Source organism: Balaenoptera physalus (genome assembly GCF_965194825.1).
Source record: "Balaenoptera physalus genome assembly, chromosome: 6".
Taxonomy (NCBI): domain Eukaryota; kingdom Metazoa; phylum Chordata; class Mammalia; order Artiodactyla; family Balaenopteridae; genus Balaenoptera; species Balaenoptera physalus.
The window spans coordinates 33,795,086-33,810,837 of record NC_138885.1 but is presented as its reverse complement, the minus strand read 5'-3'; the positions used below and the strand labels follow the sequence as shown (position 1 = coordinate 33,810,837).

The 15,752-nt window shown below is 40.8% G+C and overlaps 1 protein-coding gene across 4 annotated transcripts in view; it reads right to left on the bottom strand.

The window, feature by feature from the left end:
- Positions 1 to 15,752, bottom strand: part of THSD7B (thrombospondin type 1 domain containing 7B) — a 1,195,438-nt gene that overhangs the window by 377,623 nt on the left and 802,063 nt on the right. For all 4 annotated transcript variants that reach the window (XM_082464904.1, XM_082464907.1, XM_082464905.1 and 1 more), the window contains one exon: positions 13,551 to 13,666. In XM_082464904.1, the coding sequence (XP_082321030.1) occupies positions 13,551 to 13,666 (116 nt within the window). The remainder of the gene's footprint in view (positions 1 to 13,550; positions 13,667 to 15,752) is intronic.

Genomic DNA, 15,752 nt, shown 5'->3' with positions numbered 1-15,752 from the left:
TATTCAAGAAAACAGATTCTCCTCATTTCTTGGCCAGATAATTGAATAGCCTCATAATTTTCCCAATGGTTTCTAATGCTGTTTAACTTCATTATTTTCTGTACTATTTTTTTTTCCCTAAAACACAAGTCTGATTTTATCACACCCATGCTTAAAATTTAACTTGTCTATCAGAATTCCAGGTAATGTCCATACTTCTTAGAAAGGCACAAATCTCTTCATGAGCTGGCTCCTGCATGTCTCTCTAGCCCTATTTCTTATCATTCTTCCAAATGAACTATGCAACTCAAGCATCACAAGCTACCTGTAACTCATTTAATTAAAATGGATTTTCGTGCTGCCAAGCCTCTTCACACACATCCCCTCTTCTATCTTTAAGATACTTGCAGTCCATGTTTACCTGGAAACTCCTGATCTACCAAATCTTGTCTCCTCTAACCACTTAGCTAAAGCAAGACACCCCCCTCCTGGCTACTTAATACCCTGTGCTCATTGTTGTTATAAAAGAATATGTTTACATACTTGAATCCCCTAATAAAAAGCCCCCCGATTAAAGTAACCTCATCTTATTCATCTTAATGCTACTAGCAGTTGGCACAAAACTTGGTATAGTCAGCCCTATGCAAAGCTTCCCTGAAGGAATGATACCTTCATCCATTATCATTCATTCAATAACCCTTTAGGCACTTACTTTGTGGCAGCATTTCAGTGTTTCTAAACAGTGAACAAGACATAGAGCTTATGTTCTAGCTGGGAGACCGGGCAGTGCAGTGAGGAAACTAACATGGGGTGATGAACAAGAAAGAGAAGGGGAAGAAGGTGATTTCTAAGGTAGTCAGACAAAGACTCTCTGAGCTATGGCATTTGAACTGAAAACAAAGCATTGATCAAAAGGCACCCATGCTAAAGGCTGGGAGAAGAACACTTTAGGAAGAAGGAATAGCAAATGAAAGTCTGAACAAGATAGAACAAGCTTGGTCAGAAAGGAGGCCAGGGAATTCCCTGGTGGTCCAGTGGTTAGGACTCCATGCTTTCACTGCTGAGGGTCCGGGTTCAATCCCTAGTTGAGGAACTAAGATCCAACAAGCTGTACGGCACGGCCAAAAAAAATTTTTTTTTTAAAAAAGAAAGGAGGCGAGTATAACCAAAGGAATTTAAACAGTGGAAGGTAGGGCCTGAGTTCACAAAGTCTTTTATTAGCAAGAGACGGTGAGGGTGGAGCCTCCTGATGATTTCGACCATGTGAGGGGAGATCCACTTCTACAGCCCTCATTGTCCCTGGACTCTCTCCACCTCCCGTACTTATGTCTCCTTTGGGAAGAATAAGTGGCCCCTAAATCATGACTTTGGGAGAAAGAAGTGTACAGACATGGCTCTTCTTTCTCTCACCTTCTCTTTCTTCGGGATACATCTGCTCGGAGGATGCACATATTCTGATCTGTTTTTAGCCAGGCTCATTCAAGTTTTTAGGTGTCCAACAGGGGCTGTGATCTGGTAGTTAAGTCTGTCTAATTCTAGGGTTGAGAATGAGCTAATATTTTGATCTCCCTCTGCTTTGACGAAGTCAGTTGTTACTGAATTTGGGAGGGGGAAAATAGGTGAGAAAAGATAGACCCCCCTCAAAGTCTAACACCCCATGTGAGCTTGTTGATCACGTAAAATGTTATTTCATGTTCCATGCAATGTAATACAATATATATTTACTAAACTCCTATTATTGTCCTGCTAGAAGAAAGCGTGTCTCTCTCTCTTTCTCCCTCTCTCTCATTTTCTCCTCACACATATGTGCACACACACACATATACACCACTAAGTATCTTCTGTTTATAAAATTAACAATTTTTATGGCTTGAGCTTGAGTACTCACAAATCCTACAACTTACCCAAAGAAGGCAAAGTATGAATCAGAGGACAACGTGGGTATTCTCAACTGAGCAACTATTGCTGAGGTAGCCTCTTCACATAGGATAAGGCAACCCTAGGAAGCGAGCTGACTTATAAAATCTGTAGTTCCGGGCTTCCCTGGTGGCGCAGTGGTTGAGAATCTGCCTGCTAATGCAGGGGACACAGGTTCGAGCCCTGGTCTGGGAAGATCCCACATGCCGCGGAGCGACTAGGCCCGTGAGCCACAACTACTGAGCCTGCGCGTCTGGAGCCTGTGCTCCGCAACAAGAGAGGCCGCGATAGTGAGAGGCCCATGCACCACGATGAAGAGTGGCCCCCACTTGCCACAACTAGAGAAAGCCCTCGCACAGAAACGAAGACCCAACACAGCCATAAATCAATAAATAAATATTTAAAAAAACCAACAACAACAGCTGATCCCGTTAGAGGTGACAGAAATGAGGGGAAAGTTAAAAAAAAAAAATCTGTTGTTCCAAGTTGACATATTAAGATCACAACATTTAACTCTACCTCTAACTCTAGGCTTTGTTTTAGTAATACAAATTAAATCATTCATAAATCTACCACCATGAGTCAAAAACCAATGAGTCAAAACCTCCTGAAACCACACTTTCATTGAAAGTCATATTAAAATTGGACCAAAGCCAAGGAAGTGAAAAATAATTAATTCATTCTTTTTAATTGTAGAAAACTATTTAATAAACTGAAAGTAACACTCCAGCTAAAGCAAAACTAATTTATTCTATTTCTTTGTAGAACGTACACTGAAAGTCTAAAAATAAACTTCTAATTAGAATGGGTACCTTGATTTCTGAAAGGCAACTCATTCACCTCTATAGGGAAATAAGGATTACATTGTGTTGCATTGTACTGTCTGAAGAGAATTCTAGAGATATGAGAAAGAAACCAGCCGGAAGTAAAAACATTTTGACAACAAAGAGCATTCACATTCAAGGAAACAGACTTTTGCTGACAATAAATCGTTATGAACATCCATGTGAGCCACAGGATTTATTTATGGTAATGTAGCTTGACTGTTGAATGAAGAGAAATAGTGTTTGAAAGCAACTTTTAGATGCAAACTAGAAGGCATAACAGTGGATTCCAGGTGTAAAAGACAGAACCTCATGCATCAAATCTACATTCGATTCTTTTGTTTGCTTTTTTATTGATTTGATTTTGTTTGGTATGTTAGCTTTTTTTTTTAAGACAGCCAAGACAATACTGTTTACGACAGACTATGGATAGGAACAGTAGCATACGTATTTTGATATGAATTCAAGTCCACGGAGACTCCATATTTTGTTTGTTTGAAGTAAAATTTCTGGCTCAGATCACGCCCAGGGTGAGTGCCTTCTCGCTCCTCCCAGTTTCTGTTCTACATGAAGCTGTCATTCGACTGCATTTATATCCCCTGGAGCTTCATTTTCCTTTTCTAGATTTCTACTTAATTTACGACAGCTCTGTTCCTGAGCTGAAGCTCTGAAGTGAAAAGAGGATGATGTTTGTGGTGGAAGCAGGCTGTCAGGTTCTGCCACTCCTCTGCCTATATAGTTCAGCACTGAGAGGGAGGGACAGAAACCTACGGAAGTGAAGGGAGTCAGGTTCTGAGTTCTCTCCCAAAGGGCTGAGCATGGGTGTCCTGGAGAGGCTGGTCTCAGCGGTGAACAATCAGTGTCCCTATCAGTTCCTGCTGCCTTCCAGCACCAGTGTCCCCTTCCCCTTCCAGATGCCTCCTGACCTGAGGGGGGCTGATGAATCCACGGGCTGCTGCGTGATTGAAGGACCAATCTGATACAAACTGGGCCATCAGACTCTCTTACTTGGTAAGCTGAATAAAGGCCCTGAAGGGAAGGAAGTTTCTACGGTGCTGGTTTCTTGACTTCCCTGGTGTTTTGTAGAGTAAGGACTACAGAGCCATTCTTGGGCTCTATAACTGCTACTTATGAGAGTAGAGATTCAAAGGAAGCCTGTTAGAAGGGGCAGGACAGCAGGTGTACACAGAGAAGCAGAGATGGAAGAATCACACTGATTCTGACAGCTGAAGAGAGAACCCTCAGCTCCTGTTTGCATTTCTAGTTCTTATATGTCCATAAATTTTCTTTTTCTTATTTTTGGACATCTGTGAGATTTCCTGTTCTAACTTCCCAATAAGCCTCTTTTCACTTACTGTAGATTTGAAAGCTTCATAGAAAAACCTTTGATTCTTGAAAACCAAAATAGACTTGATTACAACAATATTGTAGAGGGAAGTTACACCTTTTTTAAAGAATCCATTGGCTCATAGTCAAATTAAATGTTTCTATAGGTCAGTGGTCCTCAAAGGTTAATGTTTCTTAGAATGACTAAGGCAGTTTGTTTAAAAATGCAGATTTGGAGGCCCCAATCCTGACTTCAAAATCAGAATCTCTTAGGGTTTTAACAAGCATCCCAGGTAATTCTGAGCTAGAATTCCATGGGCCACACTTTTAGAAACCTGTTCAAACTATTCTAAGTTTTACCCCTGAATCAATCTAGGCCACTGAAAGACTGCACAAGACCATAATTCTGCATTTCAACGTTGTACCCTTCAGTCATATATTAAAAAGACTCTATGACTTTAATGCACTTCCTATAGACACACTGCCTCAGTTGATGACCTCAGTTAAAATGTGGAGTTCCAGTAGGAAATTACTTGTAGGAATTAGCAATCAAATAGCCTTTGCTTCCCTTAAGATACTCATACAACTTCACTGAAATATTAATAACCAAAAGAACAGACTGACTGCAAAAAGAATGACTGAATGAATGAGTGAGTGAATGAATGAATACAAGGGATGGAATGTGTTTCCACTTTAACTACATTTGCCAGGAAACCGGAGACAGATTTGATTCCCGAAATCCCACATCTTCTATTGCCACCATCATCACGTGTTACAAAAGATATTCAGTTGTAAAGGCAGATCACCTTTCCTTTTAGCAGTCTGTTAAGTTTGCTTAAGCAAGTAAATTCTAACTAGCATCCATTTATTTGTCACAGAGATACTGAATTCTATTCTGTTTTAAGTTTATTATGAGGCATTTTGGGAATGAAAACCGAAAAAGGTTTAGCTCTCAAGGACTTCGTGTTTCTTCAGTGGGACCCAAAACACGTTTACCAAGAGTGAGAATGCAAGCCATTCAGACAGCGTTATGAGACTCAGGAGTGAGAAGTGGTTATTTCCAGCAGGAGGATCGGGACAAGTTCTCTGGAGAAGGTAGGGCTTTACATCTAGTAAGACGGGCAATGAGTAGAGATGAGGAGAAAGATACTCTAGGCAGAGTGGAATTCTGATTTTCCTTACTACCTTTTCTCATAGCTCCTTGAATTTCTGCAGAGCACATACTATATTTTCTAACTGCATATTCATTTAGGCAATTATATATTCAATGCCTCCATCTTCCGTCACTAGACAGCACTCACCACAGCCGAGGGCTGTGTGTGTTTTCCTCACCACTTTACACCTATACTTACAGTACTTAGCACAGCGCCTAGAACACAGTGATTGTTCAGCAAATATCTGCTACCGAATGAGTGGTTAAGAGCCTAGGATTCCTCGTGCTTTTGCCATTTATTCATTTTGCAATCTTGGGACCCATAGCTAAGCCTCTATGTCCTCCTATGTAAGATGGGGTCGTAATAGCCCTTTCCATATAGAGATGAGGTAACAAATAGGACAATGTATTTCAATAAATTACAGTTATTATCACTTTGATAGGAAGAGGCAGTGATATGAAGCAAAGTAGAAGTTAGAGGCTTTTAGCAATAAGAGTTTGAACTTGCCTGGCTTTTTTTCCCCTGTAACTTTACAGGCTCACCAGGCAAAGCAGTGTAGCAAGTTTAATTTAAACTGGGTATTTGGACCTGGTCTTTGCTCCTGTTGGACGAGCGATCTTGAAGATCGCGTTGCTTCTTTTGTGGAATAGGACTAACAGAGCAGCTGTTCCTTTATCACGAAGCTGCACTGATGGTCAATGAGAGAGCACATGTGAAAGCTCTGTGTGACAGATCTGTGCTGTACAGAGCCTGTGCCTCAGGTGTGAGGGTACCTGGCTCTGAATCCTCGAATTGCTAGTAAACAAGCAAGGTGAGCTGTGCCTCTGTGAAAACAGGGCTTGTTGTGGGATGACAACAGGCAGTCCCTCAGGTCAGAGAAATCTGGATTCCAACCCTGGCTCTAGATCTATCGCCTGGGGCCATTGGAGGAAGCAAAGAAAAATCCCAGCTGGCGATACTGTGAACTCCAGGTCCCTGTAAATATACGTCAATCTCTGGCCCAGAAAGAAGGGGGACTAGGGGGTAGGAGGAAGAGTGTGGACTGAGAAGGCGACCCGGTCAGCTATTAAGCAGACTAACGTTCGCTCTGAGTGAGGGGTGTAGGTAACGCCAGTTAAGAGCCCCGCCCTCTGGGCAGCCGCTCCCCTTATAACCCAGTGGTGTTCTTCCATGTCCGGGTGGTCATACTGCTCTAAATAAACTGTTCTAAAAATGTTTCTTTTTTGCCAAATCTGATTTTTTGGCCAAATCGAATCCACTGCATACTGTGGGGTTTTGTTTTTGTTTTCTGTTTCCTTTTATTTTTTTTTTTTTTGGCCTTGCAATGCGGCGTGGCATGCAGGATCTTAGCTCCCCAACCAGGGATCAAACCCGAGGCCCCGTGCAGTGGAAGCGCGGAGTCTTAACCACTGGACCGCCAGGGAAGTCCCTGGGTTTTAAAAGAGATAGGCAGAAGGTGTCACGTTTTAAGGGGAAATAAAACAAACACAAACAAACAAAAAAAATGGGAGGAAAAAAATTAAAAGAAATTAAGAGAATTTAATCTATCTCTCTTTTTCCTATGTGTGAATGGAGGGAAAGTGCCTTTATAAATTTTATCAGCAGAACTCCTTGGTTGAGAACTGTAATTTCTACAAGCCCAAGTGTTTGTCATTTCTCTTACTAAATTTTCAGGAATATTTATTGAGTACTGGGGCTGTGTAGTGATCTCCAGGCTTTAAATTACAGACTAAAGGGGGGCATATCCTCCCCAATGGAGCCTATAAAAACAAAGGCACCTATACTCTGTGTATTGGGTTGTGGCTTGGGATGTATATGTAAGATACACATCTTACTTTATTTAGTTTTTCAGAAACACTTGGGAATAGAAAACATCCAAAATTTATAGAGGTTGTAAGTTAGATTTAGATTAAGTCACTTTCTCAAGGAAAGTCATTAGATGATTATATTGCCTTCAACACTATTTTGGGGGCTGGTGTTCCAGGCCCCAAATCTTCATTACTCAAACACAATAGAGTCTTCATTCTTTTTTTTTTTTTTAAAACAATTCCTAGGATTATTAAAAAATTAATTAATTTATTTTTGGCTGCGTTGGGTCTTCGTTGCTGCACGCGGGCTTTCTCTAGTTATGGCGAGCGGGGGCTACTCTTCATTGCGGTGCATGGGCTTCTCATTATGGTGGCTTCTCTTGCTGCGGAGCACAGGCTCTAGGCATGCAGGCTTCAGTAGTTGTGGCGTGCGGGCTCAGTAGTTGTGGCTCGCGGGCTCTAGAGCGCAGGTTCAGTAGTTGTGGCACAGAGGCTTAGTTGCTCCGTGGCATGTGGGATCTTCCTGGACCAGGGCTCGAACCCGTGTCCCCTGCACTTGCAGGCAGATTCTTAACCACTGTGCCACCAGGGAAGGCCCGACTCTTCATTCTTTGGATATAAATTAGTACTCCATCCTCTATTTCCATGGAGAAAAGTATAGATGATGGGCCTTAGCTGGGAAGGAGGGGACCATATGTACTTGAAAGGAGTAAGTAAAGAGAGGCTGATGCTAGTATGCCTTTGAGTGGGAGAAAGGTGATTTTTAACTATTTGACATTCTGAATGACCAATACCTTTTCCCCTAATTGGCCTGGATGCACTGAACAATCTGTTAATGCTTTGATTTCATCTAAATGGAAGCAAAATCTTTAGGAATTAGAACTGGTAGTAGGAAAGATATGGAGTTCATTTAGTCATTCATTCAACAACAATTACTAAACACCCATCATGTGCCTTCTAGGTTTTATAATCTAAGAAAAATACAGACATGGAAACAAGTGCATTATACCAGCACATGGACGACTAGATAATGTAGGATAGCAACAAAATAAAAGACAAGTTCCCCAATCTTAAGGCACTTACATCATCGTCATCATCATCATCAAAATTTCTGCCATGTGTCCTATTCTCATTTAATCCTATGAATTGGGTGCCAATATTATCTCATTTTAGAAAGGAGAAAACTGAAACACAACAAAGTTTAAAGTGAGTCTAATGTGACTTGTACAGCAAAAATCGGATTTGAACCAAGGAAGTCTAACTTGAGGTGCCATGTTCTTAACCACTATATAGTACACCACCTGGACATTAAAAAAACAGTACTATTTTTGACACTGGAAACTCAAGACGTAACTCCAGGAGGTTTGATGCAGGAGCAAAGGATCCCACCAAATAAAGTTGCCTAGCAATTGCCAGCAGTAGTTTGCCTTCGGCCTTCCTATTACCATGACACTGCTCGCCAGCATGCCCCTTAGAGATGAAAGTTAAAGGAGCTCCCTCAGCCTTAAATTATTAAGACAGACAAATAATTAATCATTAGCTCCATGGTTTCTAGGAATTTACAGAAAGACCTATTTTGAATATGCCACATTTTATCTACTGAAGTGTCTAATAACTTTACCTCTTACATATTTTTCCCTTCCATGGAAGTGACATACACATCTGGGAATCATTACAAAATTAGCCACTGGCAGTAAAAAGGGGGATAACAGTAAAACAAGCAAAACAAGGGTGGCCATGAGCTGATGGTAATTTTTACTTAGTGATGGCTGCATGAGAGTGCATTCTATTAATCAGTAATATTTTATATTAGCATTATATTAATTTATGTAGATGTCTGAAATTTGTATTATTAAATGTTGAAATTATAAAGTGAGCTCCTTTAAAGGTAGCTTGAGAGAAATCTTGGAAAATCAGTACTGATTTGTGACTTTAAAATAAAAACATTAAATGTGATAGTTATGAGATCAGTGGCCAAGATAATTAATTTCCAATACTACCCAGGCAAACAATTATCAGTGATAATTGATAAATGTATTTGAAGATACCCTGAAAGGATGAAGCACTAAATGAGTGTGTCTCATCCCTGCCCACGTATAAGAGTCACTTACGGTGAGTTTTAATACTGCAAATGTCCCTTCAACGTGAAGAGATTCTAACGTGGGATGAGGTGAGACATCTGTGTATTGAAAAAACTCCATGGGGCTACCTCTACAATGAACAAACTGTAGCTATTATTAGGCAAACGGTATTGAGTATTTATGCAGGTATTTGCTTTATAGGCTGAAGGAAGCATAGAGAAATTAGTAAAAACATCACCAAAGAATGGTTCTTGATCATTTGGCTAATTTTTTTACTGGGACTTAAAATTTGGAGAGTCTACAAGAGCGCCACAGCTTGATAGTTATTTGATTTGCTTCGAAGAATGTGGGACCACCATTAATCCTTTAAGGAGAGACTCAGATGAACAGGAATAAGAAGACAGGAAGCAAGGCTAACTACTAGCTAGAGATTGTTCATGGCTTGAGAATACTTTTAAGTTGTAAGGATTTTTAGATCATGAACACAGCCAGAACCAAATAAAACCTAATACAACTCACCCATTACTAACACACAAATCACTCCTGGTACACTCTGCCCCTGGGAAACCACCTTGGCTTTCTGAGAGGTTTAGAATGGATTTGGTTTTGGATTCACATAATCAAGTGATTTCCCTGGTCATACCAAAAACCTATTAAATCGTAATATCTTGGAGTAGGACCCATGCATTGGGATATTTAAGAAATCTCTAGGTGATTCCATTGTGCAGCCAAATTTAGGGACTAGGAGTATAAGCTCTTCTCAACTTTGATGACTCAACCTGAAACCACAGGTGCAAAAGAGTTCCCCCATCCTCATTAGTGGAGGTTGCCACCTACTCAAGCCCATCCTTCTCTTGATCTCTCAGTTTAGGTTAAGCCACTTCACTCCACCCCACACCCCATCCTCCCTGTGTCCCCACCTGTTGTTCTGTCCCTAGTCCACTCTTTTCACTTTATAACTTTGACCATGTCATTGCCTTGCTCAAAAATGTCTAACCCCACCTCTATCTGGAGCTTTGTAATCAACATACAGGTTATCACTTTGGAGCTTGTAGAAAGGTCTAATTCCAGGTCCTGTCCAGGTCTACTGAATTAGAACTTACATTTTAATTAGATCTCCCAGGGACTTGTATAAGCATTTAAGTTTGACAAGTACTGCTTTAAAACACTATTTCGCAGAGTATCTTTTGAAGGATGTTCTCGAGGACAGAGAATCTACTGCCTGGATTCAAAACCACACTCTTCTCTCTCTTCACAGGACATCTGTCCATTCAAAAAATATTAATTGAGTGACAGCTATACCCTTTACTATGCTGGGTTTATAGGATCTAGTGGTGAAGATGACAGAAGTGGTCCCTGCACTTGTGGACGTACACTCTAGCAAAGGCAACATTAACAAGGAAGGATAAGTATGCAAGTGCCATGAGGGGACGTGGAGGATGCTGTGGGATGACCTAGTTAGTGAGGTGCGTGGGGAGGGTCTACTGCGGTCTAGGAAATGAACACAACGTTCCTGGGGAAAGGCTGCTATAGCAGGTCCCTGCTGATCTAGAGGTCGGAGGACCAAGAAGGAAGCGCAGCTGAACACAGCTCCAGCACCACACAGGGCAGGCGCAAAGGCTTGGAACGACGATAGAATTGCCTGCTCCATGCCTACCCGACACAAGGCACTGAGGGTTCTAAGTACTTTCCTTATATGTAGGTGTGGTTATTAACCCTGTTTCACAGATGAGGAAACTGAGGCACAGAGAGATTAAGTAATGCAGCCACTGTCACAGAGCAAACCTTGGGACTCAAAATCCTGGCCATCTGGCTCCAGCACCTCTGTTCTTAGCCATCATACTCTACCATGCTTGAGCCGGGAAAAATATGATGCATTCAAGAAGCTGAAAAACAGGCTGTATGCCCAGAGTTCAAGTAGCACTTGTTTATGGATCTATGATCCTTTTTTGTCTTAAGGGAGGAAATACATTACCATTCAGTGGCAGCTTCTTACAACACACATTTTTGGAAACATCCCATAGTTATTGAGTCAGAATACCTAGTCATGGAGCTGAAAATCTGCATTTTAATAATGCTTCCAGGTGATTCAGAATCAGTAAAGTTTGAGAACCATAGATTTAGCGGTACCATTTCCTCCTATAGTCTCCTCCCTATCATCGTCTCCCCTAATTAACCCATAGTTATTTAAAAAAATATTGGTCCCAAAGTATAAACTAAACACAAGGGTAAACAGTATTGAAGCGGAAAGCTGGAAGAAATCTGAAAACTGAAAATGCTCCTCCAGGTCTGCTGGCTGCCAGGCTGTGAAAAGAATTATCTAGGCTTAAAAAATTGGAGGTAAAAAGAGACCACAGAGGCTTAAAACTATTTTCATTACAATGCCAACCACTTAAATAACTAGTTGAATCCCTGGAAGTTGGAGTAAAATCTAAAATTGCTGGAAGAGCAATTATTTCACATGCCTTATGATTCCTCCATCCTTAGGCAGCACTAGGAGAAGATGCTCATGCAGCAGAGAGAATTTTCTCGAATACAGAATGCATGCAATAGCAGTAGCTGAAGTAATCTCTGGCCACTGGGGCATATGGGCTCAACAGAACTAATATGCCTCCTTAAGTGTCAGGGGACCTTGACAGCTCTAACACAAATATCTGGCTGCCAGTAGGGTATTCTCTTTAATTCAGCCTTTTCCTTTCTTAAAACCATTTAACAGAAGAATTATGCTAATCTCTTATGAGGACAAAACTAAAAGAAATAGCTGAACTTCAATAAACCTCCATCATCATAGATTATTTTATCTTCTTGCATTTTCCCAATGTTTATCTTTAAGAGCTTGAATGTTTTGCAGGTACATTACTATTAAAATTTCAAAAGCCAACCTCCTAAATGCTACCTTTCAAATGGTTCAGAATAGAGATCATAGTTTTTCTGTCCTACTCTGTCTGGAAATGACATTCCCCTGGCTACTCTACAAACCCTGTTTATCCAGATCAATTACTTTGAATTTTCATTTAAGAAAATAAGTTTTGGAGCGTCTCTGGAAGAGATTGCTATTTCCACCCCTCAAAAGATCAGATAAATATTCCACTGTATTTTCAAAGCTCTTTTGTATTCAACACATTTAGTTCTGATTCTATTCATAAGCAAAGTTTACTGGATGCTACTCGGTTAACACTGACAAAGGACAGTTGAAATGGCACAGTTAGAAAACCTTATGCAGGTGCCCCATCACTGAAATATAAGATACCGATGATGATAATCTCCAAGAGCTGTCACAACCCCCTTGCCAATCACTGAGAGGTGGTTTGAAGTGGCAGGCAGATCTGTGTCAATATTGGCTATATTGTCATGTCACCGCCATGAAGATGTGTGAGTCAAAGAGCAACTGGGGGATCCTAGAGGCACAGGGCTGGAATTTTCCAAGGAAAAGTGTTAATAATCTCAATCTTTGTGGCAGGTTGTCTCTTTGCAGAACTGCATGCTCCCTCTCCCTTCTTGCAGGAGCCTAGTGCAGAGATACAGTGAGAGCCAGGCCCTGCTTGAGAGGATGACAGGCAAGACAAGGCCAGGGAGGTGTGGATGAGACCCATTTTACTTTGAGCACTAGGGTCAATATTCTTCCATCCTTCCTTTTCCTGGATGTGCCTTTTCTTGCTATGGCAGTGGTAAGATCCGTAGGACCAAGGCTAGGGTGTCAGACTAGGGGAAATGGACCAAGTTATTAAGTTTAGGTCTTAGGCCAGAACGGAGCTTTGGGACTAGGAGTTTTTGGATCTCCACATGGACTAGCTCCAGCAGGGAACTGAAATAAGTGTAGGGGAAAAGACCTGTTCTAAGAAAGGCAGTAATTTTACAAAGGTTCTCCCGTGTGTTTATTAGGACTTAGCTATTAAGTATCCTGGATCACAGCACTCCAAATACACCCAGATGTATAAAGCGTCACCGTTAAGAGTAAAGAAATAGAAATCATATATTGCCAATGTCTGTACCTGTTCAACACTTTTTAATGTACTGGCCCCTCTTCTTCCATAGGCTTATATTTATCAGTGATGTACGCATAGTGCTTAAGGCCCTACATTCTACTGAAGATGCCTGGAGTCAGGCTTAAGCACACAGGAGCCACAAAGGAACTGTGATGGTATTCATGCTTTATAAGGAACCACGTTTGAATGGCTGTTCAGAATGCCACAACAGGGTTAATAGAACATAAGGACCCCTACAACACACACCTGTAAAATAATGGCATGTAAGAGCTGAATATGTTTTCCCTGCCAACTCTTAATGGATCTGGAAATCCAAGACTTCATTTACAAATGTTACAAACTTTGCTCCCAGGGTGACATGCAAATGGAAAAGAAGGGAGCCCCCGTACCACCATCTCTCGCTTATTTAGCAGTGGGAGAGGCATTCAGGAGATCAGGAAGGAAAGAAAACACTAAGAAAATAGCATCCACCTACCTGGTTGGCACAGCCTTGGGCAGGGCGTCCACTCACTGAAGGCAGTCACAAGACAGTCTTTTTTGCACGGGAGCAGGCAAGGGCGTACTGTTTCCGGCCGAGTAGATTCCGGACATCTGCCAACGTGAAGAGACCAGATCAATATTTCCTGGAGAAAGTAAGTGGTTTAGCCTAGAACCATAGGATTTCAGAACTGAAAACACTGAGACCCTGTTGTTCCTTTTACAGACGTGAGAAGAAAGACCCAGGAGGAGAAGCTACTTGCCCAAGGGCTCAGAGCCAGAGGCAGAGCACGAAACAGACTTTGTCTCTCTTGATCCAGAGACCAAAATACTTTTCACTAGACCAGGAAAGGAATAACAATCGCTGAAACCAATGAAAGACAAATGCTAAGTGAGTTTCTCCCCACTGCATGAATTCAAATAACATTTGATTTTTTTCAGAGCGGACAAATCTGATATATTTTTTGAGAAGTGTTTTATCCAGGGTAATACATCAATTCAGTGATATTGTACAAGGCAACATATGGATATACTGGGAAACGAAAAACAGTGAAGACCACTGAAAATACTATACACATTTGATAATTAACATGATTTTAGAATATTGAAGTAATTGGCAGGTGTCTTTTTAGAACATGTAAATTGATGAGTTAGAATAAGCAAGACATGAGAATAGTATGTTTGTTTGCAAATAACAAACACACTAACAAGCATTAACAAGAGAAACATTTCAATTCTGCTATTTTGCTGAGAATGTAATGTTCAGACTTGGGAGGAACTTAGTCAGTGGATTCATAATCACTAGGAAGAACTAAAGTCTCAGAAAATGGCAAACAAGTTTTTGTTTTTATTTGCATGCTTGTCTGCTTATTTTTATGAGTACAGGGGGCTAAAATCCACATTTATTATCTTATAAAACAGTGATATGCTAAGAGGAAAAACAGGAAAGCACTCTGCAACTTATATGTGCATTTTAAAATTCTGTTTCCTATAAATTTCTTATAAAGCACAGAGATGCAGTGTGTATAAAGCCTGATAGCATGAACTTTGGTATTGGATAGTCAGTGGTGAGTGAAGTGCTTTTCCCACATTCTTTCATTTATTCCTAAGGACTGCAGTGAAAGGCATTATAATCTTCATTTTCAGACAATAAACTGAGGTGCTGAAAGAATAAGTAATGGATCCAAAGTCACATGGAGTCAGAACACTTGAGAAAAATGATAGAAAAAACCCCGGCCTAGCAAGTTCACACAATTGAGACCTTCCGGTAGAAGAGAATAGAAAATGGAGGAGATAAAATAAATACGGAAATCATGGATTAAAATACTGCAGAGCTGATGAAAGGCTGACAATTCAAAGTGAAAAGTCTACCAGCTGTATACAAAATGACCAACATGCAAACACAAAGACTGTCCAATTGTTAAACACCAAGAAAAAGTAAGAGAGGAGACTAATAATGGCTGGGGGAGGAGAGGAAGAAAAGGAGGGCACGTAATAAAAAAGGAGAATCTGACTGAGCTCAGATCTTGTCAATTTACATAATTACAAAAATGAAAACCCATTCTTAGTTTTAAAACTTTAGAAGGAATACATAAGCAAAACATGGAATTTGACTGTGAACAGAAAGTACACAATCTTATTCTTGCCACTGTAAGGTGAAGGCACAGTGGGCAAAGGATGGGAGTTGGAAGGGAGGGAGAGAGAGTGGCGGCTTGGACGTCCTCATCCAACAGAGCAGGTGGTCAGAGAGCCAATAAATAGACATGAAATAAGAAATACAGTTCTCAGTATATTAACCAAAAATGTTAATGCAGCCAACCAACGGAACCCCAACAATGTGAGGGGAGTCAAGTCAGTAGAGGAGCTAGTGTAAATGGACATTTGACATTGATAAATGAAGAGATATATGAATGATGTTCAGAGTTAGGAGGTAAACATCAGAAAGGGAGGGAGGACAAGGGTATAGACTGGTGCTTGACTGCCTTGACATAAAGACACAATGGAGGTAGATAAGAAAGTAATAAAGTGGTTGCCAGTGGCAGGACGGGAGGTAGGGAAGGGATGGATGGGAGCAGGGGTGGATGCAAGGCTATTCGTTGTTATATATTATATGTCTCCTTGTATTTTGTTATAATTTATGAATGATGTGAAGGCTTACCAAGTCAAAATAAAGAGAGAGAGAGGAAGAAAAGAAACATAG